The following is a 26,226-nucleotide window of genomic DNA, read 5'->3' as shown; positions in this document are numbered from 1 at the left end:
CAGACCCTGATAAAGATGGGTGAAGAGGTGGAAAATTACTATAAAAGACAACAACTGGCACAAATGACAGATGACAGTTTTAGTGTCCACTTCTGTCAGAAGTCTTACCAAGCACATGCTCATGTACAGCATGCCGGCATGAGTCAACTGATTGTTCCAGAGAACAAGGGTTACCAGTCCCTGGTGCTGCTCCTTTATCCCCTCACAGATATAAGCCAAACCTGGAAATTGGGAAAAGCAATATAGTTAGCCGACATCACCAAGGTTTATTAATACAAGCAAAAAGATTAAAAATTGAGCGCCAACTGGAATACATGACATTTTATGTAAAAAAAAATAAAAAAAATAAAAAAAGTAATAAATATCAGATTGATCAACACTCCTGGGCTAGGAGTCATCCGCAAGAACAACTCGATAAAGATCCTAAGTGAAAGAGATACAAAATTCGCACATCCAGCTTTGTAAAAATCCCCCAACCATGACCCACCTACTTTCAGGCTGAATTTCCTTTGGATGAAACACATTAAAGGGGTTTTCCCATCAGGGAAATTTATGGCATATCCAGAGGTTATGTCATAAATGTCAGCTAGGTGTGGGACCCGCATCTATCTCTAGAACGGGGATGTCTAAACCCCATTCTACCTTTTTCTGCTCCTGCTGCCTCCCGGTCACTTCCTGACTATATGGTCGGGAGTATGAAAACAGCGTAGCTCGCTGAGCTACGCTGTTTTCATAACTCCCATAGTAGTGAAAGGCAGTTACGGAAGCAGCGCAGCATGCGAGCTACGCTGCTTCTGTACTCCCGACCATAGTGTCAGGAAGTGGCCGGGAGGCAGCATCAGCAGTAAAAAAGGTAGAACGGGGTTTAGGGGGCCCCGTTCTAGAGATAGGTGCGAGTCCAAGTGGTGGGACCAACATCTATATGACATATCCTGTGGATATGACAAATGTCCCTGATGGGAAAACCCCTTTAAAAGGACTGTTCTAGACAAGGATAGCCTGGGAAGACACCTGTCAAGTTCTGAACTCCCCTTAATGGCCGCAGTATATTTGTGAGCTGTCTAGCGGACAGAAAACACAAAAATAACACCAGTTAATAAAAAAGAATTACAAAATTATTCATTATTCCGGATGAAGTACTGCTTAAAGGGTAACTAAACTTTTTAAAAACTTTTGACATGTCAGAAGATTTGATTGGTGGGGGTCCAAGCACCGAGACCCCCACTGATCACTAAAACAAAGCAGCAGGAGCGCTTTGGTAAGCAATGTGCCGCTTCTTATCTGAACGGCTTTCCTCTGAGTTGTGTACAGACACATAGACTTCCTATTGAGTCCATACACGGCTCCGAGGAAAGCTGGTCAGAAACAAAGCAGCAAAGCTCTTACCCAAACACTTCTGCCGCTTCGTTTTAGCGATTGGTGGGGGTCTCAGTGCTCGGACCCTCACCGATCAAAACTTCTTAAAAGTTTAGTTACACTTTAATAATTAATACAGTTGCTTTTTACAAACAACTTATGGCTCTTCATCACAGTGTTGGAAGTCTGTTGTGATGAAGGAGCACTTCAGGCAGAAGGAATACACGTTGTTACGCCTATTGCAGGGCCTAAAGGGACGGTGCATGACAGATTCTCTCTTTGGTGTTCTTTATCAGTTTTGTTAGGGTTTCCCTATGGCCAAAAAACGGAAGTAGGATATCCTAGGTGTATTGTGTTAACTTACAGTGATAAAGTTATCGCTACTCACTGCCCCAAAAAGAACTGATGGAAGAAAAAAAAAAAAATATCTGAAAGAGAAAGAAATGTGATTTGATTGCTTTGGTGACGGATTCACTGTTACTCACCTGAGTCCATAATGTGGTTGTTCCGCAAGTCCAGGATCTGTATACAGCCGTTGAACTTTAATACATTTCCTAGTTGGGCTGAGTCTTGTAAGCTGTTCAGACGGTTGTCAGCGAGGTAAAGCTCCCGTAATACTATGTTCATCTTTAAAGCTGTGGCTGAAGTGGAAAATCAGGGGCAATTAGTTAGTCATGCAGACCATACTTCTGGAGCACAAAAGAAAATCATGTGTTTATTTTGTAGTGCAAACATATGAGAGAGAGGCCTCATTCAGACTTGTGCATTGGATTAATATTTTTCATAAGCTTTTTTTTTTTAATGAAGCCAAAATCTGGATGCAAAAGAAATGTAAAAAAAATAAATAAAAAAATAAAAAAATCAGAAAAAAAAAAAGTATGTTGCCATTGATTTTTTTTTCTGTGTTTACCCTTACAAAACAGTTTCAAAATAATGTGTGTAAATGAGGTCTTAGATTGCAACACTTGAATCTAATAGCAATGAAGGAATTGGTATATAGAAGCATTATTAAATCCGGACCAACTCTACGCATTGCATTGAAACTGAACTTTAATGCTGCACAATTTGCACCAAGTCACAAATTTTGCAAGTGGTTGTCCCATCACATCACAGGATATGCCACCAGCGTCCAATCGTCCGGTATCTGACCGCTATAACCACCGCTAATTGCTTGAATGAAGCGGCGATAGGAAAACCGGCTTTTTCTCCGGTTTCTCGACGGCCAATGTGATGAGACTAACCGCAGAGCGATCCTTTCAAAATATGTACATTCGGGTTACTGGAGTCTATATAGGTGGTCATTGCCACTTCCGGTAATAGTCAACAGCTCATTACTTGAGTACAATGCAAGATAGAAAATGGGAGCTGCTCTTTACATCCTTCTCTCTCTGTTTAGTCTATTGGTCTACTGTTGTGAATGGCCGGTGGCTCGGATTGGCTCATTAACCTATTAAAAACGCTTTGAGAAGTTGGTAGTTTGCTGGACGCTTAAACGGTGAATGCGGTTTTATAACAAAGTTTTTCTATTCAACTTTTACAGGTTTTTAACACGATTCATCTGTAATAGCGACTTCCGGTCGCCAAAATCCCGTTCTCCATTGGGACTCCCTAAGAACAGTGTTCCCGGTCCTCCTGAGAGTCCCTTCCGCAGTATGCATGGCCAAAGGACAGGAAACAAAACTGGGGATGATGAGGGTGTTTCCTCCGTTAAACGAATTTTACTGTAGTTCCTATTACCTGTGCAGAGGAGGAGGCGATCTTCCCGTGGGGTGCTGTTATAGGGTGATAGGTGTATGCATCCCTATACACCTCTGGTAGTAATAGAGTTCGGATGACCTTCCTCTAATGTGTATGGGCCCCCTTAGACAAGCTACTGACCCGCTCATTAATACATGAATACCCAATGCAAGCATTAGGGTAAGGTTAAGTGGATTTTATGAGCGGATTCTTCACATGCGTCACAGGAATCCATGCGGATTTTAGGACATTATGTGGCATGCCCCATCATGGAAATTCACCCACTGCATTGAAATGTGTGAAATCTCCAGCAAAATCTGCATGTTAATACAAGTTATTCATGTGTTCACCATCCAGACAGACTGATTATATGCTAATGAGCGGGTTGTTTTAAGGCGCTCAGCAGGAAAGAGCATACATAGAGGTCTATGTAAATTGTAAGCTATATGGGGAACTTTGGTTATAACAAAGCCCACACACTCTAAATACAATCCCGCCGCCGCCCCCCCCCCCCCCCCCAAAAGATCACAACTCAGGGGCCAAATGTTTAAATGAGATTACAAAATTGTACAATCTTTAACGTATTTTAAAAAGAATGGAATTCTATGGAATCCCTTTGGTAGATGTGAAGGTTTTATCTGTAATATCCGAATGAATTTGCAGTTTGTCTGAAACCCCACAGCGACCCGTAGCTAAATGAAGGTGATATTGAGACATATAAGGGTTGGAATTAGGACATTATGAGACTCAAGACTATAGATCAAGACTTACCTAATAACATCAGGGGTCTTCCAGAAAGACTGCTGTTTTCAAGGTGAAGGACAGTCAAGCTGCTGCTGATGCGTAGCGCTCGAGCCACAAATGGTGCGGAGTGGTCCAGCAAGGGGGTATTTCGCGCATCCAAGTACTGCAAGCAATTTGTCTATAAAAAAAGACAAAAAACTTCATAGTTACATTACAGACCAACGTACTAAAATATTACTTTACGTCTTCTAGTAAGGAGGCTCAAAAATACTAAAATTCTGTACATGACATTGTATCCACTAGGTGGCACTATCCCAAAGTAAGCTAGCTATAGTCCTATGTGCAAGTATAAACTATAAATATTCTCTAATCAGAATGATACAGCCAAACAACTGAAAATAAAATTCTTGTATCAAACCTAAGAAACAAATTATCCAAAAACAGTGAATCTGTCACGAGGCGGGACCAACCTTACCTTACGCATCATATGAGCAGCAGCCTGCCAACCCCGGGTGCCAATGTGCTTGTTGAAGGAGATGTTGAGATGTGTTGCCGACTCATAATACTCAATCATGTCAAACAAAGCAGAGGCTCCCTGTGCAAAGATGGAAAAAAAGGAATGATAAAAACAAAAGGTGAAAGCCTGTTTGCCTCCAAACTAGAGACAGAAAAGGTACAGATAGGTTAATGATCAAGTGTCATCGATATAGTCTAGCAGTATCGTGCTCGCTTTTTCATACCACCCATTCATTTAAAGGGGAGTGACCAGGACCCCATCACTATAGGGGCCTAGGGGGTCAAACCACATTTATCATATTTTATTTTTAATGCCGGATTCCTAACAACTTACATCCTCGTCCAGGTTTGTCTGCTCCAAATCCACCATTTTAAACTGCACCCGTTTGAAGATTTCCTCCAGTGCCTCACATGCCTTATGGTCCAATTTCTCCCCTATGGAAACGGTAATTTGCATATGAAAAACATCAGGACATAACATGTAAGTTTGTGACCCGGCCGCTGTGGGGAACACACGCTCTGTGCAATGTTAAGTTGTCTCCGAGATTGCACAGAGAGATTGGGTGTGGGGCGGCATGTACGGACCTCAGTACAGCTGCAATGTTTACATGCGGCATCGCTCAGGTCTGCGACAGTGCTGTAAAGAGGGATTTCATTATTCTTTTTTTTTTTATTTTTTTTTAAAAACCCATGCAAAGCCCTCTTATTCTACATGAATAATAGGCCTAGGTTAAAAAAAAAAACAAAAACAAAAAACCACACCTATAGACTAGTCTCCTTTAAACCAATAATCCCGAGACCTAGCCTTTCATTGTTGATTATAGTCCTCATTTGGTGCGTATATGTGATGCTGCTATTTATGTCTACATCTCTAAAAACAGCAAAATGTAAAATTCATGATATATTATTTTCAAAGGTCGTTAAAGGATCAATAAAAGTAATATGATTTTTCTCTTTAATTCGTTACATTTCTGTTCGAGCACACTATTTTTCAAATGGAATAATTTAAAAAAACAAAACGCTAGTGTCTACATATTGCGGTTGCATACTTGTCATGGCGCCCCCTGGTGTTCTTTTGACTCTCTCTCAGAACGTCCACCAATTGTGTTCAGTGCTGGTGAGAAAAAGCCGCATCTAGTGCGCTGATTTTTATTGGCTAGTCTAAACAATGGCGGAAACCACTGTACCGCCGTGTACAAGAGGTGATGGGACTGAGCTTACTGGGCATGCGTGACCACCAGGACTAAACACATTAGGTGGTTTTTCTGAGAGTTAATCAAAAGAACACCAGGGGGCACAATAACAAGTATGCAATAGAAATATCTACACACAGGAGCGTTTTTTGGTAAATTATTCCAGTTGAAAAATTGTAATGTTCTGTGTGATCGAACAGATGTAATATTTAATTGTGGGGCAACCAGTTTAATTAAAAATCTATTGTTTTGTGTCTACAGCTCCTATTCGTATCCATGGCAACAGACTACAAACAAACTGAAGCCTGATCCTGTAGTCACTCTTTTTTTCCATTTATCCTCCAAATCTTACATTTGGTAAGTTAACAACAAAATAGAGGACAGATGCATGGTAATATGAATGCAGGATTAGACTGCCGTCTGGGATGGGTAGAGGAGACCGCAGAATGCTCCTTGTTTGCATATTGATAAATGGTTACTTGAGTTCTTACCCTTGAGATCCAGGCTCTCAACCCTTCCTGAAAGATTAGTCAGATCCTGCAAGACACAGTAACCAAGAATAATAAGATTACTTTAAACTGAAGCATTTCATTGAATCCAACAGTTCATTGTCCAGCAATTTTTTCTCATGCTAGCCATACACATGAAATTACCACCGGCAATTTCTCCTGACTCCGCCACAGACATGCATGTTCGGCTGAGCATGTACGTTTATTTGAATGGGGAGAGGAGAATAATCCACTGCCAAACCATTCTGGCCGCAGCTTATATTCCGCGTGAACACAGGATCAGGCATGTTGAAGTCCACCATGCACCATCCCTTTCCACCCAACATCTGCCGTGAGGGAAATCAGAGATTTTGGACAACTTTTATCTTATGTGAAGCTTTACTCAAGTTGTATAGTCTCAGTTGGCATTATACTTCAGCTTCTACCCTTCCCTGGAGCACAGTCATTACCCTGGTGCCAATAAGTTATTCATGGCTACTTTCAGTATATAGATATGTACACCGCGTTCCAAATTATTATGCAAATGTTATTTTTCGCTGATTTTCCTAAATAGTCGATGCAAATGACAGTCAATCAATAAAGGAGACTAGACATGGACCGCACATCCACTGTATACTATGATCAATTGCGGCTAGGCAAAATTATTAAACATGAACGAGAGGTTCTTTGTAACATTTTGATCAAATTGTATGCAAGCCCACTTGCCACTTCACGGCGACATCTTGAAAGTGGGTCCCTACTCTCTCGGTTATAGCACCGCGTGGCGGTCACCGTCACTGCAGCACCGCTCTCGCAGAGGGAGCAACCCAGAGGCCCTAAAGCACCCATGCCATCCGGCCAAGCCAAGCCTCCTTGGCTCTGAGCCCCGTCCCCCCACAAGTGCAGCACTACAGCAACAGACACCACTCCACAGTAGCACAACAAGTGAACAGATGGAATAAGCTCACCTTACCATGCGCCCCCAGTGGACAACTGAGAGTACAAGCAGGAGCCATCAACCCTTGGAGTATAATGCAAATTTTATTGAACAAATCTAATGATAAACAGGATTTTTTTTTAGAAGTAAAAAAACCTCAAAATGCACGGTTTCAAATTATTATGCACAACAGAGATCAAAACATTTTAAATGTTGTAAAGAGAACTAAAATGGTAAGTTGTTGAATTTGCAGCATCAGGAGGTCATATTTACAGAAATCAAAAGCTCTTTCAATCAAAAAAAACTTAGCAGGCCAAGTTCCATGTTAACATAGGACCCCTTCTTTGATATCACCTTCACTATTCTGGCATCCATTGAATTTGTGAGTATTTGGACAGTTTCGGCTTGAATATCTTTGCAGGATGTCAGAATAACCTCCCAGAGCTTCTGTTTTGATGTGAACTGCCTCCCACCCTCATAGATATTTTGCTTGAGGATGCTCCAAAGGTTCTCAATAGGGTTGAGGTCAGGGGAACATGGGGGCCACACCATGAGTTTCTCTCCTTTTATGCCCATAGCAGCCAATGACACAGAGGTATTCTTTGCAGCATGAGATGGTGCATTGTCATGCATGAAGGTAATTTTGCTACAGAAGGCACAGTTCTTTTTGTACCACGGAAGACAGTGGTCAGTCAAACTCTACGTACTTTGCAGAGGTCATTTTCACACCGTCAGGGACCCTAAAGGGGCCTACCAGCTGTCTCCCCATGATTCCAGCCCAAAACATGACTCCGCCACCTCCTTGCTGACGTCGCAGCCTTGTTGGGACATGGTGGCCATTCAACAACCATCCATCTGGACCATCCAGGGTTGCACGGCACACATCAGTAAACAACACGGTTTGAAAAGTAGTCTTCATGTATTTCTGAGCCCACTGCAACAGTTTCTGCTTGTGAGCATTGTTTAGGGGTGGCCGAATAATAGCTTTATGCACACTTGCAAACCTCTGGAGGATCCTACACCTTGAGGTTCGCGGGACTCAAGAGGCACCAGCGGCTTCACATACCTGTTTGCTGCTTTGCAATGGCATTTTAGCAGCTGCTCTCCAAATCCTATTAATTTGTCTGGCAGAAACCTTCCTCATTATGCCTTTATCTGAAAGAACCCGTCTGTGCTCTGAATCATCCACAAATCTTTTCACAGTACGATGATCACGCTTAAGTTTTCTTGAAATATCCAATGTTTTCATACTTTGTCCAAGGTATTGCACTATTTCACGCTTTTCGGCAGCAGAGAGATCCTTTTTCTTTCAAATATTGCTTGAAACCTGTGGCCTGCTTAATAATGTGGAATGTCCTTCTTAAGTAGTTTTCCTTTGATTGGGCACACCTGGCAAACTAATTATCACAGGTGTCTGAGATTGATTACAATGATCCAAAGAGCCCTAAGACACAATACCATCCATGAGTTTAATGGAAAAATGAATAATTAAATGTTTATGACACTTAAATCCAATGTGCATAATAATTTGGAACACTGTGTATACATATGTATATATACACTACCGTTCAAAAGTTTAGGGTCACATAGAAATTTCCTTATTTTTGAAAGAAAAGCAGTTTTTTCAACATTAAATTAATCAGAAATACACTCTATACATTGTTAATGTGCTAAATGACTATTCTAGCTGCAAACATCTGGTTTTTAATGCAATATCTACATAGGTGTATAGAGGCCCATTTCCAGCAACCATCACTACAGTGTTCTAATGGTACATTGTGTTTGCTAACTTTGTTAGAAGGCTAATGGATGATTAGAAAACACTTGAAAACCCTTGTGCAATTATGTTAGCACCGCTGTAAACAGTTTTGCTGTTTAGAGGAGCTATAAAACTGACCTTCCTTTGAGCTAGCTGAGAATCTGGAGCATTACATTTGTGGGTTCGATTAAACTCTCCAAATGGCTAGAAAAAGAGAGCTTTCATGTGAAACTCAACAGTCTATTCTTGTTCTTAGAAATGAAGGCTATTCCATGCGAGAAATTGCCATGAAACTGAAGCTTTCCTACAACGGTGTGTACTACTCCCTTCAGAGGACAGCACAAACAGGCTCTAACCAGAGTAGAAAGAGAAGTGGGAGGCCCCGCTGCACAACTGAGCAACAAGACAAGTACATTAGAGTCTCTAGTTTGAGAAATAGACTCCTCACAGGTCCTCAACTGGCAGCTTCATTAAATAGTACCCACAAAACGCCAGTGTCAACGTCTACAGTGAAGAGGCGATTCCGGGATGCTGGCCTTCAGGGCAGAGTGGCAAAGAAAAAGCCATATCTGAGACTGGCTAATAAAAGGAAAAGATTAATATGGGCAAAAGCACACAGACATTGGACAGAGGAAGATTGGAAAAAAGTGTTATGGACAGACGAATCGAAGTTTGAGGTGTTTGGATCACACAGAAGAACTGAAAAGATGCTGGAAGAGTGCCTGACGCCATCTGTCAAGCATGGTGGAGGTAATGTGATGGTCTGGGGTTGCTTTGGTGCTGGTAAAGTGGGAGATTTGTACAAGGTAAAAGGGATTTTGAATAAGGAAGGCTATCACTCCATTTTGCAACGCCATGCCATACCCTGTGGACAGCGCTTGATTGGAGCCAATTTAATCCTACAACAGGACAATGACCCAAAGCACACCTCCAAATTATGCAAGAACTATTTAGGGAAGAAGCAGGCAACTGGTATTCTATCTGTAATGGAGTGGCCAGCGCAGTCACCAGATCTCAACCCCATAGAGCGGTTGTGGGAGCAGCTTGACCGTATGGTACGCAAGAAGTGCCCATCAAGCCAATCCAACTTGTGGGAGGGGCTTCTGGGAGCATAGGGTGAAATTTCTCCCGATTACCTCAGCAAATTAACAGCTAGAATGCCAAAGGTCTGCAATGCTGGAATTGCTGCAAATGGAGCATTCCAAGACCAAAGCAAAGTTTGAAGGAGAAAATTATTATTTCAAATAAAAATCATTATTTCTAACCTTGTCAATGTCTTGACTATATTTTCTAGTCATTTTGCAACTCATTTGATAAATATAAAAGTGTGAGTTTTCATGGAAATCACAAAATTGTCTGGGTGACCCCAAACTTTTGAACAGTAGTGTGTATATATATATATATATATATATATATATATATATATATATATATATATATATAAAATTTATTATATATAAGCAGCACTCTGAATCCAATTCTAACACGGTAATGGGTGCAAGCAGGTAATCCAGATCCGTGGACTAGAAGACAAACTTTACCTGAAGCTGTCGGATAAGTTTTGGAATCTGTTTACAGTTCAGTTTCTGGCAGGCTTGTGTATAAGACGTGACGACATCTTCCACGGTGACATTCTGGGCTATAGAGAAAGGATAGAAGAAATGTTAATCTTTCTTTGGTGTCAAACTTCTATATGGCGGTTATTAAATGCAGTGCTTTCCTGTTTGGGTATGTGAACCTTGAATCTGGGATATATATATATATATATATATATAGATATCGCATCCGAAAACAGGCAAATATACTCTTCCATATAATCACCATTACTATGATGCTCTGCTGCCACCAATTCCTGGGTACTGCGTTGCAGCATCGACTTACGCAGCAACGTGATGTGCCGTCCACGGGCAGCTTAACTAGAATACAGTATGTATGAGGAAAGGGAAGAGGGAGAAAGTATATGATCTGAATTAATATGTAACTTTTATTTGTATGCATTAAAAAAGAGATAATTATAAAAATCCTTGGTGTAAGAGGTATGTGTGAGTGACCCCCAAACTCACATACCCTGGCTGTATAAAGTATGGTGTCAAAATTGCGGAGTTTGCAAAGCAGTAGTAAATTGTAAAGTGGCTGTACCGCAGGATTAGGTAATAATAACCTGCTGCACTGCTATATGGCTGCACTGCTGTATAATTTGAACAGGAGCCTACAAGCAGCGCAGCCATATAGCAGTGCAGCAGGTTATTATTACCTAATCCTGCGGTACAGCCACTTTACAATTTACTACTGCTTTGCAAACTCCGCAATTTTGACACCATACTTTATACAGCCAGGGTATGTGAGTTTGGGGGTCACTCACACATACCTCTTACACCAAGGATTTTTATAATTATCTCTTTTTTTAATGCATACAAATAAAAGTTACATATTAATTCAGATCATATACTTTCTCCCTCTTCCCTTTCCTCATAAATATATCGCTACACTGGGTGGTGTACACCAATGTGATCTGACTACGATATTGTGTGATAGGTGGTCTTCCACACTTTGCTAACTAGAATACAGACATCAGTGGCAGAAGAACGTAGAATCATTGTAGCCCCGAGTAATTGACCGTTATTTTACGGTTTAGGACGGCTTTACACCAATTTATATATTTCTAGAAAATCCCTTTAAGCCATCGCTTGACACATCACAGAAACATGTGAAGACATTATGTTTATAACGTGCTTGATTTCACAGGAACGTCAGCAGTATATTAGAGAGGACATAGTGCATAGCAGAGCCTTGAAGGCACCTCTATTTTTTAATTGATGGGCGTCTCAGGTCGCGGACCACTCCATCTGCTCCATCTCCTGAGCTTTGTTTAAGATGCGCACACTGGACTCAGATCAGCTCTTAACTTGAACATTATTTGCACCACCGGTTCAAAGTTCCATTATCTGCGCTTAAAGAAACATTACACAAAATAAATAAGAGTCACGCACATCTGTGTATTTATGATAGCACTGGTATGAACTGGAAACCATAAAGGGAAAACTCCAGTTCACAAATAAAAAAAAGTTGGCTACAATTAAAGGGACGTTCAGAATTTCCAATGAATATTTTGTTTTCTCTGTTGACTAGAAAGTGTTAGGATACATTTTGGCTGTTGCGGCAGGAAGCAGATTGCCTTACTCCAGCATTGTAATCTGCCATCTGCCAGTATAGCACAGTGTTGGAAGTGGATTAGGAGGGAGCATTATTTTACATGTAGATATAATTACATAAAAAGTTACGTAAAAGTGGAGTACAAACACATTGCATTACTTATCTTGTACTGTTAACCCCTTAATGACCGCCTACATGCCTTTCACAGCAGTCATTAAGGGGTCTTCTTGTAGGTTGCCGCTTTTTCACGGCAGCCCGATTTAAATCCGGGCACCTGCTGTAACGGTAGTGATTGACGTTTCCTTCGATCAGGACTGTTTAACCCCTAAGATGCTGCGGTCATTAGCAACCGCTGCATCTGAGTAGTTTACATAGGGAGGGGGCTCCCTGCCACCCATCGGCGGCCCGTAAATGTGATCGCGGGCTGCCGATGTGTTGCCATGGGAGCCTAACAATATAACCATATGTCTATTAGGCTGTTTTATACTGACCGGCAGTAATGCTTTGGTATAAAAAGAGTATACCAAAAAATTATATAAGCAATTAAAAGATCGCAGACTGAAAAAAATGATGTGAAATAAAAATGGATTAATAAAAAAAGGTACACAAAAAAAAAAAAACTCAAACCATTTTTTTAGTAAAAGTCTAACAAATTAATAAAAACGACACATATATGATATGGCCGCAATCGTAATGACCCAAAAAATAAAGATAACATATTATTTAGGCCGCAAGGTGAACGCAGTAAAAAAATAAAATTAAAACAACGGCAAAATAACTAATTTTTTCCATTTCCACCCCAAAAAAATACTAATAAAGGTCGATCAGTAAAGTCCCACATACCCCAAAATGGTAGCAATGAAGTCCCGCAAAAAACAAGCCCTCATATGGGGACATCAACGGAAAAAAATAAAAAAAGTTATGGCTCTTGGAGAGCGACGAAGCAAAAGAAGATTATCTTCGTTTTTATTCTGCAAAAGTAGTAAAAAAAAACAAAAAAAAACTATACATATGTGGTATCGTCATAATCGCACCGGCCCATAGAATAAAGTAGCATGATTTTTTCGCAGCATGGTGAACGGCGTAAATTTCGAATGCATAGAACAACGGCTAGATTGCGGTTTTCTTATATCCCCCCCCCCCCTAAAAAAAATAAGTTAATAAAAGTTAATCAAAAAATTCTATATGCCCCAAAACTATGCCATTAAAAAATACAACTCATCCCGCAAAAAAACAAGTCCTCATACAGCCATGTCGACAGGAAAATAAAAAGTTATAGCTCCTTGAATGTGAGGGTCTAAAAACGAAAAAAATAAATAAAATCGCTTGATCATTTTTAAGGCCCAGAATGCATGCAGTGGGAAGGGGTTTCCCATCATTGAATGTTATGGTATATTGGTAGGACAGGCCATACCATTCTGATCAGTAGGTCTCCGCCAATACAGAGAACCAATCAAGGCCTCTGGGTGTCCGGGTGCGCCAATGTGCGGGGAAAAGCAATGCAGGCCCACTCAAGCTTTATGTACAATCATTGTATAGAAGGAAATGCCCATCAGATATTCATAACATTTTTCAACCCATTAATCGTTCCTTGGCGACTTGAAAAATTACTGGGTGTAAACAATGAGACATAAAAGTACGTGTTGGGAATAACCCTTTAATGTCCAAGTGTCCAGGACTGTAAATCTCTAAATACCCTTTTCTTTCTGTAGGGCAGCGTTTTGCAGCTATGGCCTCCTCTCCAGTCTCCTTTGTTGCAGTGGTCATTCCTATGGAAACAACCACCGCCACAGTTTGCAACCTCTTGCCGCGCTTGCGCACTTCCCCGTCTCTGCTGGCCGGATTCCCGGGAGCGTGCCGAGGCTGCGATCTCCCGACCATTGCTCCTCCCCTGAGCCTCATATTATTTGTGAGAGGCGGCTCCAGGGCATACACAGTAGCCCTGGAGCAGTTCCTTTAGTTTGCACTCGGCACGGCATTCTTTGTGAGCCCGATGCTGCCACTAGAAGTTTGTGATAGCAACATCAGGACCGAGCACAAAGAAGGAAGTAGTGGGATTATCACAGCGCCGCCTGCGGGCGAAGAGAGAGTTGGGTGAGCAATACGCCCACTTTTTAGGAAATGAGAAGCCATGAGAGGTATTGGGACATGAGTGACTGCAAGGGGTGTAAAATACTACTGTGTGTCATGTATAAATGACCTAAAAAAAGAACAAAAAAAAACAAAAAACAAGGGAGTTGGGAGTAACCCTTTAACAATAATGAACTAATGTCCTGAAACCAAATACACCAATACAATTCTGAACAAGAATAATGGATGACGAAGAGCAATAAGGCTAAAGACATCCATAATAATCCAAAAAGAGGACTAGAAATCAAATGTGAGAACAGTATAACATTCTGGTATTATGATGGACCATTAAAAATCATATAATATCCGGATGTTGATAAAATTGTCCCATCTCCAAGCAGCTGGATTAGACCACACTCGCATCAACAGCAGCAGTCCTAGTTCTGCGTGCTCAAACACCTTGCTTCATTGGAATCTGTACTCTGCATAGACCTTGCTTTGGTGATTCTGGGAAGTGTAGTTTTTACATCAGGCACTGCATAGTAATCAGAAGAAAAACTACCTGTCCTAGAATGCAGTGTTAAGGGTGTGTCTGAAGACCAGCTTGTCCTGTAATGCCCAGCAGAATTGTGAATGCAGCTCTGGACAACAGCCAGGAACTCAGGATGAGAACAAGATAAGTAATACAATGTATTTACAAAGTGACTCAACTTACACATTAAAAAAAAAAAAAAAGGGAAAACATGTTGATCCACCTACTATCCTCAGTCTTCCGGTCATTTCAGACTAGGAATAAGCCATTTACTGTAGCCTTTAATGGGATTACTGGATTCCTGCAGAATTAAGACTTCCCAAAAAGCATCCGACAGCAGTTTCTTCACTCACATCGGGCGTAATATATTGTTCACACAGAGCAGATGTTTGTTGGTTTTGTTGCCAAAAATTAGTAAAGATTCTACATAGAAACATATTATAATGGAGAGATATTTACATAGAGAAGGCAAAAAAAAAATGCACAAAAAGTGCATACATAAGGGCGAACGCCAATGCTCAGATTTATAACGTGATTAGACATTTTTTTTTGCCTGACACTTTTTGTTGTTGGAGTCCCTGCTCGACACCCATCGGTACAAAAAAAAAGATGGTGGCGTTAACCCCGCCCCTACCCTAGACCACCAGGGAAGCTGGTATTTAGCCCTCTACTACCCTTAACCATCAGCACAACTGCCATTAAAGGGGTTTTCGCATAATCAATATTTATATCACCTATCCACAGGTACGGGTTTACCTTGCCATTCCTGTGAGCCTCATAGGAATGGAGCGGTATTGCTCATGCTCTGCCACAATCCATTCGTTTCTATGGGGCTGCCTAAGATAGCGCTCAGTAGCTCTATCGAAACGAATGGAGAGTTGGCTGAGCATGCGCACTACTGCTCCATTCTTATGGGGCTCCCAGGAATTGCATGGTAAGACCATTCTCGTGATCGGTGAGGGCAGGGCTGGCGTAAGCACCTGGCGATCCCAAGAAAGTGCCGGGGCCCACTACCCTTGGGGGGGGGGGGGGCCCACTAAGCCACTGGGTGCTGAAGCTGCCATCATGGCTCCTCCAGAAGTGGAATCCCCGGCCAGAGTCTCGCCGGGGATTCTGCTTCTAGATGTAGCCCTATCTAGGAGGGCGTAACTACCGCTGTAGAAGCCATAACGGCTGCCACAGGGCCCGCGGCATAAGGGGGCCTGTGCCACCCGCGGTCACAGGCCTGACACACATGCCCAGTGGCCCCCCTAGTAGCCGTAATGGCCACAATCAATAGTATCTGCGCGCTTAGGACGCAGATTTTATTGAACGATATGGGAAAGCAGGGTGGTGTCTCCCCGCTCTGCCATTTACTACGCTACAGACTCCCAGGCAGAGTGCTAGTAGCGCTCTGCCCGGGACTCCATTTCTGGGGAAGCCCCTGACATCACTGTCCATATATAGACCGTGATGTCAGGAGCAGAGCAGTGTCCCAGGGAGAGTGCTAGTAGCGCTCTGCCCGGACATTGTCTCTGGGGTTGCCCCTGACATCACTACCCATATATGAACAGTGATGTCAGGGGCTTCCCCAGAGACGGAGTACCAGAGTAAAGCCTTTACTAATGCTCTGCCCGGGTCTTCAGCTCTGCTCTGGACATCACTTTCCATATATGGACAGTGATGTCAGGAGCATTGCAGGAGTCCCAGGCAGAGTGCTAGTAGTGCTCTGCCCAGGACAATGGCTCTGGGGTTGCCCCTGACATTACTGCCCATATATGGATAGTGATGTCAGGGGCAACCCTAGTGCCAAAGTCCCGGGCAGAGCGCTACTAGCACTCAGCCTGGGACACTGCTCTGCTCCTGACATCACTGTCCATATATGGACAGTGATGTCAGGGGCTTCCCCAGAACCGGAGTCCCGGGCAGAGCTCTAGCATCTACTGTCACTCTGCCTGGGATCAAATATTTATCACCTATCCTTTGAAAAAGTTTTATACCATTTCTAAAAACTGCTTTTGGTCTACACTATATACCTGCTCCTGGGTATTATGACAAATATTATGTTTGTATAATGTACATATGATATGAATATTACCCGTAACTTTATAAAGAACATTTAATATGTATTTGCCGGATAACGCGGTCCACACACATTAGATAACAGTCGGTAGGACTGCCAACAATTTATTGGGCACGATGGATGTCAATCCATGGTTATCCCAGGAAATAAGCGTCGGGGAAGGCGGAGATCAGCATTGGGGAAGATAGTTTTCTGTTTAGAGTCTCATGAAATACTTTTATTTTAACCTCTTGGATGCTGGCTCTATAAGCAGAATGTTTATTTACACACTCATTGTTACTGCGCTGATATTACGGGTTATCATTATTTACATTCCTGAGTAAATACATTTTCTTTTTATTTCCTTTTAATAACAAGACACCAATTAAACATGACCTTGGTACAGAGCTAACAAGTGGTACAATATTTCCCGTGTTGGTTTTACCCTCATTGTGTTTGTGAATTTTTGTTTAGCCTTCACACATTGTGCCCTCATCATCATTTGGTGTTGTGAACCCAAGTTTCTCTTTTATAGCAATTTCCTAATGCCTACTCCATATGCGAATCGCTCCCTTTAGAAATAGCGTGCTGTAAGTGGCTCCTAGATCCTACAGTGATGGTCTCCCAGACCTGCTGGGAGTAGTAGTTTTGCAACGGCTGAAGAGCCACAGGTTGGAGACTACTGGTCTACAGTAACTTACTGTTTATCGCAGGGCTAATATGGCAGTGTAGGCATGGGGAAAATAAAGTTCCCTACGAGTTTGCTCACAGGCTGTTTATGACTTTTGTATTCTGTAGATGGAGAAAGGAGAGCAGCTGTTAAGATGACCCTTAACCTGTATTCTGGTGCTGGCACTGGTGAGAACATTTCTCCTTGCACTCACATATTAGCGTAATAATGAAAATGGGTTTGCTTCACTCCCCTCCAAACAGGAGTGGATTCTGGGAGTAAAAACTAGCAAATCCATTTTTATTATCCTGGATAACATCATTGTCGATAGACTTATCCAAAGAGAATAGTCAAAGTTCAGACCCCACTGACTTACAATATGAAAGTTTTTTTTGGGGGGGGGGGGATGCTTTGCCTGCTGTGTTGGAGGCTACCGGTGATGGAAGGAGAACCACAACTTTGAATGAATTATTTGTCCAACATACGCTGCTCACTCAGGAGCTTCCAAGCTTCAACACAAGGTTCGCTCAGAACCAATTGTATATTCAAGCGAGTCTTACTTCTCAATAAACAGATCCTCCATGTCAACAGCCAAGTTCATTCTTGGTAACACCTCTAAGTCCATTAGAAGTGGTCTCTGGACTTCAGCCCATGAGGACTACTCCAGAAAACTGGCTTCCATTGAAAGTAAGACATGTCCAGGTAAGACCAGGTAGGTTCTACTTTTACATCCACAGGCAAGCGATAAAAAGGATCCTCTACTCAAGAGATGTAGTTTCTCCAAGTCCCAACTTTTCCATCTACTGCTCTGCTCCACAACGACATTTTTATCTCCAAAATAACCTCTCCCTCAGCTATATTGGATATCATGTTATCAGATGACTCAGAAATGTTCTCTCTGCCTCCAGACTTTATATCAGAGCTGCTCCGTTTTGTGCCGCATCTCAAGTATCAAAAAAAACTAATTTTGAGAAATGTGCCAGAATGTTAAAAAAAATATTATTAAATTTACTGTTTGTTTTAAATTAGATTTTTTTTTATATAAATCTACAAATCCTTCAAATACTTAGGCCTTGCTCACGCGTCATCCTCCAAAGGCTGCTGGGGAATAAAACCTATTCTATTTGCGTGAATGAGAATGTGAAAACAGCAACAACAGGGGTTTTCAAACACTGTAGTAGGGAGGTAATAGAGGAGGGTCCCCAATTAAGACAGACCCCAATTCATTAGACAGAACAAATACATACTACAAAAGAAAGTCTCTTCGGAGGACCCAGGACGTCTATTCATTACACGGACAGTCCACTGATTTCACCGGGATTTGTGTAATTCTTCATTTCTCCAGCAGTGGTGCTGTTGAATTTCCCAATAAATGACAGCTTATCGCCGGGGATCCCAGCACACTGATCAGCTAGTCATCGAGGGACATTTCTAGCAAAATCGAAAAGTCCAAAGCGGACAACTCCTTTTAGTATATTCTGCACCTCCCTCCCAACTTCCACAGTTAAACCAAAATAACCTGTTTTTGAACTTTTTTTTTTTTTTTCTTAAGCCAGAGCACATCTACTAGACGTTAACCAGACCTAATATTTGCCTGACACCCACCTCCCCAGATTTATAGGCTTTAGCTGAGAGTTGGATTCCAGGACATTAAATGAGGTTACTGAATGTAGCTCTACCTGGAAGTATTGCTGTGGTGAAGCTGCCAAAAGACACACAACTGCAAAGTCACCAAGACAATGCACTGAACGCATCAAACCGATGGGTGAAAAACAATAGCGCGCAACAACGCAGAACTTTATTTGAAGTGCAACATCCGTGTATTCCCTGCCTAGTACTAACTGCTGACAGTGCAGCCTTCCATCAAGGCCTTAATCACACGAGCGTGTCAGTTTTGCACGCGTAAAAAACCCAACGTTTTGCGCGCATTGCAGTTCCGTGTGACATCCGTGTACGGTGCGCGTCTGTTTTTTACGTGCGTATGTCACGTGTTTTTTATGTCAGCAAAAAAAAAAAAAAACAGGAGGTGTTTTTCTTTTTCTCATCATTTATTTAGCAACTGCTGGGTGGATCACGGACAGCACACGGATGTGCGTCCGTGATTTTCACGCACCCATTGACTTCAAAAAACGCACAAGAATAAGACATGCAGTGAGTTTCACGCAGCGGACACACGCTGCGTGAAACACACAATGTCTGAATGGCCCCATTGAATTGCATAGGTCCGTGTGACGTCCGTTGTTTTAACGCTCGTAACACTAATGTGAAATACGCTGGTGTGAATAAGGCCTACGGAGAAGTCTGCAGCGTGTAGGTGTATGACAAATCCACAAAAAAAGAACCACCTGCTTTTTGAACAGACACATTTTTGTCAATGCCTGACAAATGAAACAGACTGTTTAATAGGAATAAAATTACCATCTAGACCCGAAATCCCTGCACAAGAATGGTAAAAATTCCAGGAGTGTCATTCTCTAAAGAGAACACATTAAAATAATAGCATCTAAGCCATGATAATAGAGCGCGAATGGCAAGTCTGGTTAATGAATAACTAATAAGTGCTCGGTTTGATTTATAATTAATCAACCCAGAAAGAGGTCAGATCTGGTTTCAGATCAATGTAATACTATAGGAGCAGAACTGTCCAGCTCGGCGGGGCTGTGTTTACATGCCGCCACTTGTAGCTGGTACATGTCTCCATGACCGTCATGTGGAATTCCAATAGCGGCATGTGTCATAACAGCACACACTACACCATTGTTTCCAATCAATCATGCACCTTCACCGCACCACCGTAGACACTCCACATGTTATTTACTGCAGGAAAAAAATAATTATGATGCATCTCCTACAAACCAGACATGTTGAAGTATATGGTTGATGTTGAATTGGACCATCAGATCAGGATGGAAAAAAAAAGACATGCATGAAAAACAAGAAATAACTCAACCCTGATGCCACCATCTAAGGGAGTTGCTACGGAAAACCTGACTATTAGCTGCTAGGAATGGTAGATGTAACATCATGACCTATGAGGTCAACGAGCAACCATATTATACTGATCCCTCTAGCGGCTTTCTCCTTTGGGTAACGGAGAGGCTTCTAAGTGAAATCCACTCGGACATCCTGCATTGCCTGCCCTCCCTCACTACATCATTTTTTATGACAGTACAGCCCATTAGGCAAGTGCAGCCAACATGAGGGTCATTAGGGAATTGTAGTGGAAGAGATTTCCAATATACTGGGGATTTAGGGTCTGTTCACATATGCGTTGGAGGCTCCTTTAGGGACTATCGTCACAGATCTGGCTGAAAACACTAGAAACAATATCGGAGCATGCTGCGCTAGGATTTCTGTTGAAACCACAGACACCCTGGCATAAAACCCGATGGTCGACGATGGTATCCGTCATACAACGGAACCAGCGTTTACTATATTTTCGATGTTCTGCTTCTCTGACAGGAAAGAAACACTGACGCAGGTGTGAACTGGCCCTTGGTCCATTGGTAATGTGCGGGTTTAGGATTTCTCATCTACAGACTACACAGGACAGGTGTAGTAATCTGTAAAATCTGCAATGCTGGTAAATCAGAAGCGGAGTGATGAAGAAACAAATTCTTGGAATCTCACAATTAAAGTTCTGCGATACCACAAGACAACTGTAATATAATTGTGACTATTCGGTTTCTCCATTGTAAATTATTAAAGTGTGTCTGTCGTCAGGGTCGACCTCTACAAATTAAGGCATTTCAAAGATGCCCTAAAGAAAGATGAGCCAATGCGCTCCAGCTCTCAGCGAGTTCTCTCGGGCAATCGGATGTACCAACAGGACACATTATGAGAGATCTCACTAAGAGGAGGGGGTACATCATTTGCATGAAGTGCACACCAACTAAAATGACAAAGACCCACCAACAATAATCTCATGTCTATGGGGTTTAGCACAGGCGGCTGTCAGGGGAAACGAAATACATTTTCCCTGTCTGATCCATTTGTTTCCCCAGAGACAAGAGGTGCCTGGCATCTGCTTCTCCACTGAAACAACACTCATGTTCAGCCATCTAAACGTGAATAATAGAGACATCATGGCTACTAACAGAAACACAGTTCAATGAAAGAGACCATCACAGGAAAAACCTAAACAACACACTGCAAAGTATAGTAATAAGTAACGGATCGCAGTCCTCACCATGTCTCCACGGGTCTTTGGGTTCTAGGGCGCCAGAAACAATATCATCGTCAGAAGGAAATGTGACCCTCTTAGGCCCGTGTTTACTGCGTCCATTATCCTCCTCTGGGGCCCCTTCCTCTTTGGCCCCCTTTGTATGGTTCCCCTGGTCCGCTCCTTCAGTGGATGGAGTCCCCTCATTACAATCAAACTTTGCTTCATCTGCAATATCCGGACTGGAAGAAGTCTGTTCGGTCCTGTGAGGCACAGCCTCCAAATCCTGGTTAACTGGTAATGAGGCAATGGAAGACAACTCCTTGACCTGTTCCTGGGCACTACCCAGGAGACCTGCAGCTCCTGAAGAATTATCCACATTTAGTTCCACCCTAGTGCGCTCTTGAAGAGCCGTATCTATATTTCCTAAATTGTCAATAGCGTCATTCTGAGTGGGTACCTCATCCGCATCATCTGTGCCATCTTCTTGTTTAGTGTTTTGATGGGAACATTGCTCGTCGCCTGACCCTTCCTGTGTGCAAAAAGAGTCCCCATTGTCCTCTATTTCGGTATGTTCCTCCTGTTTATGGGACCCCTCAGAGGGAAGATTTGCACTTTCCAAGACTGCAGGCATCTCCATAATAGCAGGTACTCTATCCAGCCACGGAAGCCATTGTTACTTCATGCATCAGAAGCCTGTAATACACCAAATACAATCTCATCTGTATCAATATATAAAACAATGTAACAAGAAATGATACCATCAAACTCCTTTAACCTAGCATCAATGAGATCTGACGGGTGCCAGATTATCAGACAGTCATTGAAAACGGAAATAAAATAGCACAAATCTGAAGACTACTTCAGTTGCGGATTTGGCTGCATATCCGCAATGAAATCTGCATGGGTTACATGCAGATTTTGATTTCGTTTTAACCCTATGCATTACAAAGGATAAAATCTGCGACAGAATTCACATGCTGCGGAATAGAAGATCAGCAGCATAGATTCCGCTACATGTGGATGGCGTTTGTAAAACCCTATCCGCATGTATTGTACTGTAAATTGCTGCAAAATCCGCAGTGAAAACACGCTGCAATTCCACAGAGCGTGAATTCACACTAAGTGTATGCTCACTTGCGGCAGATTGCTGCCGCAAATCTTCCGCAGGAACATATTGTTTTTATTTATCAGAGGGAATTCCTAGTTGGCCGTCTCTGTTCGGTTTTCTGCTTTTGGGCTTGTGAAATTCCACACTACACTGCAGTAATCTGCTGGAGACCAGTGCTGAATTATCAGATATTCTGGATTATTAGTGGTCAGAAGAATTTCACTGCAACGTGCCTTGATAACAGTCACAATTCTTAAATGTCAAACAGTCTCACTTCTCCTTAATAAGAATTTCGGCTAAAATAACAAAACAAAAACAGTTGTTTCAAATTGTAGTAAAACTTTCTTTAAATCAGATATTTTTTTTTAATTGAAGTTTCAAAATTATACAGTACAAAAACAAACCGAAACATACAAAACCCTCCCCCCAGGCACCATCATATATGACAGAAAAAGACGTATGCGGTGATACATATTCCAAACATCAAATAAGCAATTTACATACAGAACAATTACAATACATTTTCAAGGCAGACATAGAACTCCCTTAAACCCCCCATTCTTATCCCCTCCAGTATAGAAGTTTAATCAGGGTACAATACAAAGAATCTTCAGCCAGAAAATACCTGAGCACAGCTTATAGTGCAGGATCCAATACGCACAACCATGGACCCCATATGGATTCACATTTTTTTAATAGCATTACGCTTTACATACACAGTTTCTTCCCATACAAATTTTATTCACTTTAGCAATAAATTCACTCCTAGTCTATAGTAAAACTTTCTTAGTTATATCTGTTTATGGAAAAGCTTGGGGGACAACCTATAAGTAAACCTTTTCAGGTCCAGTCGGGTGACACCCAGCTTTCCAAGACACCTTAACGTCAAACCTGCCTAGTCCGGCACTGCACTATCCCCAAGCAGATTTACCTTGCAAGTGTTTGGAAAAGTTTGGTGTTAGAGCAGTAAATCGTGGTCATATCGATCACCCCCAAAGTTTGCTAGAACCAGATAGAGCTGGAAAACCGCCAAGAACTTTAACAACATCCCACGAGCAAATAATGCAAGGACTTTTTAGGCTGGATTCATAAGGGATGGAAAATATGCAGCGGATTACAGTCCCAGCCAAATGGATGAGATATGAACAAGCCTTATCCACATGCTGCCGAACAGAATCAGAGGATGTTGCGGATCTTCAATGAGAAGGGGTGCAATCCGCAGCAAAATACGCACAGGACACATGCAGATTTTGCTGCAGGAACCCTGCGGAAATACTCAGAAAACTCTGCCGCATTTCCGTCCAGAATCAATCCAACCTAAAAGGGAATATAGTCCAAGTTTTTTTTTCTCCAGGACTTAAAATCTATGAATTTGAGCTTAAAGTTGCAAAATAACAAACTTATTAATACTTCGCGACGTCACCGCGGTGGCCAGCAACTGGCTGCAGCAGTCACCTGATGTGTTGTTACTATGGATGTCACAGGAGTATGTATGGAGGGACAACTGCAGAGTCTCTGGGGTAAAGCTAGGTTCACATCTGCGTTCTGAGCCTCCATCGCAGATCTGGCGAAAAATGCCGGACAGCATGGAAAAAAAAAACAACAAAACCAATATCGGTGTCCGTCGTGACAGATCCGCGAGCTCCGGAGCAGAACGGAAGAAAACGAACGCAGATGTGGACCGCTAGGGCTACATGGTGACTTTGGCATGGAATCCGAACTCGCTGGACTTCTTGCGACTGTGGTGTCGTGGTTGCAACAACTTGCAGGACAAAAAGCGACCACAATAATTTTCAATACCTGTGATGCAGGCAGCATATTTACCTGTGGGGCCTGTGTCGCAGTCATTGTGTAGCCTTAGCCGAAAATATATTATTTTCCAATTCCAAGTCAAAATGTTATTTTTTTTTAAAAATCCTAGAAAATCCCTTAAAAATATAAATCAAAGTAAGAATTTTTCCGGCACTCGCTTAATATTTATGCGGGAGTCTGCCACAATATATTTATAAAGGCCAAATAAGACAACCGAAAAACAATCTCCTTCTAAAAGCAGGTAAACTACAGGCAGGTTATGCTGGTCATAGAGGTCTTGCATTTGCGGAGAGCCACAGGTTGGACTTCACTGCCTGTCCCTTTCAGTCCCAATGTGTGGTCAATATCGATCGTAATAAATGGGACTTATGAAAATAATGGCAGAGACATTTATCACACGCTACATATACAGAGTCTAAAGTTGATGCCATAGTATCTTATGGGTATATTCACATGCACCATTGACACACTGGAAAAAAAATTAGATATGTGCATGTACATACACATAATGCAACAAAGTTTCATCTATCTGACGCAACATTATTACTCGGTGTAAGTATAATTTAGCAATTTTGATGGGATCTTTCGACAATGTGACATCTATGGGGCCGGGAGGACTCTCAGCCAAGGGCTGCTACCAGGATTAAACAGAGACGCATGTATTTCAATGGGGCCGTTCACAAAGCCGTGGTTTCAGCAGACCGCGTGAAGGGTCTGTTGAAAAATAGAACATGTTTGATTTTCTTCCGCTTCCACGGTTGCTCAAGTCTATGGGGATCCGTGAAAACGGGCCGCGCACGGGTGCAACGCGGACGTGAAAAACATCTGTTTTTTCACGTCCGAGTTGCCCCACGTTCGCCTGAATAAGCCCGATCGCTGGCCCTAGAAATTAAGATTAGGCCCCAGATTTGACGTGAATGCTGGTCAGGAAAGGGGCACAGACTTTTGTTCACGGCCAAACCCCAATATAAACAAACAGCATGGATTAGTTAGCCGCAACCACCCCAAACTTTGGAGACGACCGGTACTCATTTTAATAAACGTTATAAATATTCAGAGTACCCCTTTAACAAGCGGAAGTCCATAAGTATATATCAGTATGGCAGAAAAATGGTGCCAATTATAATAACATCATTACGGACCGCGCCAATGTTCTCCCCTCGTTAGGTGACAATCGCATGCAATAAAGGGATATTCCGCTTCTTTATAAATGGCGCACATCCCTAACCTATCACACGACAGACATTTCCATAGCGACTACGGCACAATATTTGGCGCACAGCCCGGGGACGGTACAGGTACATGATGCCCGCTGTCTCAGTACAATGTTTACCCACCTGTCTATAATGCCACAGTATAAATGGGTATCTATGTGCAAGCCAGACAGTCTCATTACCTCTCAGTGCCTGCCAGTCCCCAGCAGCATGTCTAGAAGCGAAGGGACAGCCGGGTTACATTGCTTCTCAGTATTATATTAGCTCCAGCAAGTCTATACAGCTTTGGTAGGTGTAATAATCCCCTCACTGACTGTACACAGGGCTGTCTCTCTCAGTGCTGGGTTGTCTCTTCGCAGCCGTCAACCTGGGCAGTGTCTCTTCTCCGCACAAGTCCTTGTTTGTCTCTGTCGTTCCAAGAATGTCTCTTGCTGTCTAAACTCAGTTTCCGGGTCACATGTCTCTGTCTCAGGTCTCTGCCAGGCTGCGACGCCAGAAAACAGCCGAGCCAATCAGCGCTCGCCGCGTCAGCAGCCACCATAGAGGCAAAGGAGGACCGAAAAAATCCAGAGAGGACGTCAGGTTGAGAAGAGCGTCCACAGTGCGCAAGAGTTGGGAGAATTGATAAAGATTGGTTAAAAACTACAAATCCCAGCATGCATTTTAGAGTTGTTGGGGTTATAGAAATACATGAATACACCTGATATTAAAGGAATATTATGGGAAGATTT

At 42.3% G+C, this 26,226-nt stretch overlaps 1 protein-coding gene across 2 annotated transcripts in view; it reads right to left on the bottom strand.

The window, feature by feature from the left end:
* PPP1R37 (protein phosphatase 1 regulatory subunit 37) overlaps positions 1-25,984 on the bottom strand; it is a 34,940-nt gene extending 8,956 nt beyond the window's left edge. The window contains exons 1-9 of one of the 2 annotated variants that reach the window (XM_075836030.1): positions 25,619-25,984; positions 21,386-22,054; positions 10,272-10,369; positions 6,038-6,083; positions 4,688-4,788; positions 4,313-4,432; positions 3,865-4,015; positions 1,842-1,997; positions 109-221 (exon numbers count right to left, since the gene is read on the bottom strand). In XM_075836030.1, coding sequence (XP_075692145.1) covers positions 109-221; positions 1,842-1,997; positions 3,865-4,015; positions 4,313-4,432; positions 4,688-4,788; positions 6,038-6,083; positions 10,272-10,369; positions 21,386-21,998 — 1,398 coding nt within the window. In that variant the 5' untranslated portion in view covers positions 21,999-22,054; positions 25,619-25,984. The remainder of the gene's footprint in view (positions 1-108; positions 222-1,841; positions 1,998-3,864; positions 4,016-4,312; positions 4,433-4,687; positions 4,789-6,037; positions 6,084-10,271; positions 10,370-21,385; positions 22,055-25,618) is intronic. The other variant, XM_075836029.1, reaches the window with a different exon arrangement.
* Between the last annotated feature and the right edge of the window lie 242 nt (positions 25,985-26,226).

This window comes from Rhinoderma darwinii, chromosome 8 (genome assembly GCF_050947455.1).
Source record: "Rhinoderma darwinii isolate aRhiDar2 chromosome 8, aRhiDar2.hap1, whole genome shotgun sequence".
Classification (NCBI taxonomy): Eukaryota; Metazoa; Chordata; class Amphibia; order Anura; family Rhinodermatidae; genus Rhinoderma; species Rhinoderma darwinii.
This window is presented reverse-complemented; position numbering and strand designations above follow the sequence as displayed.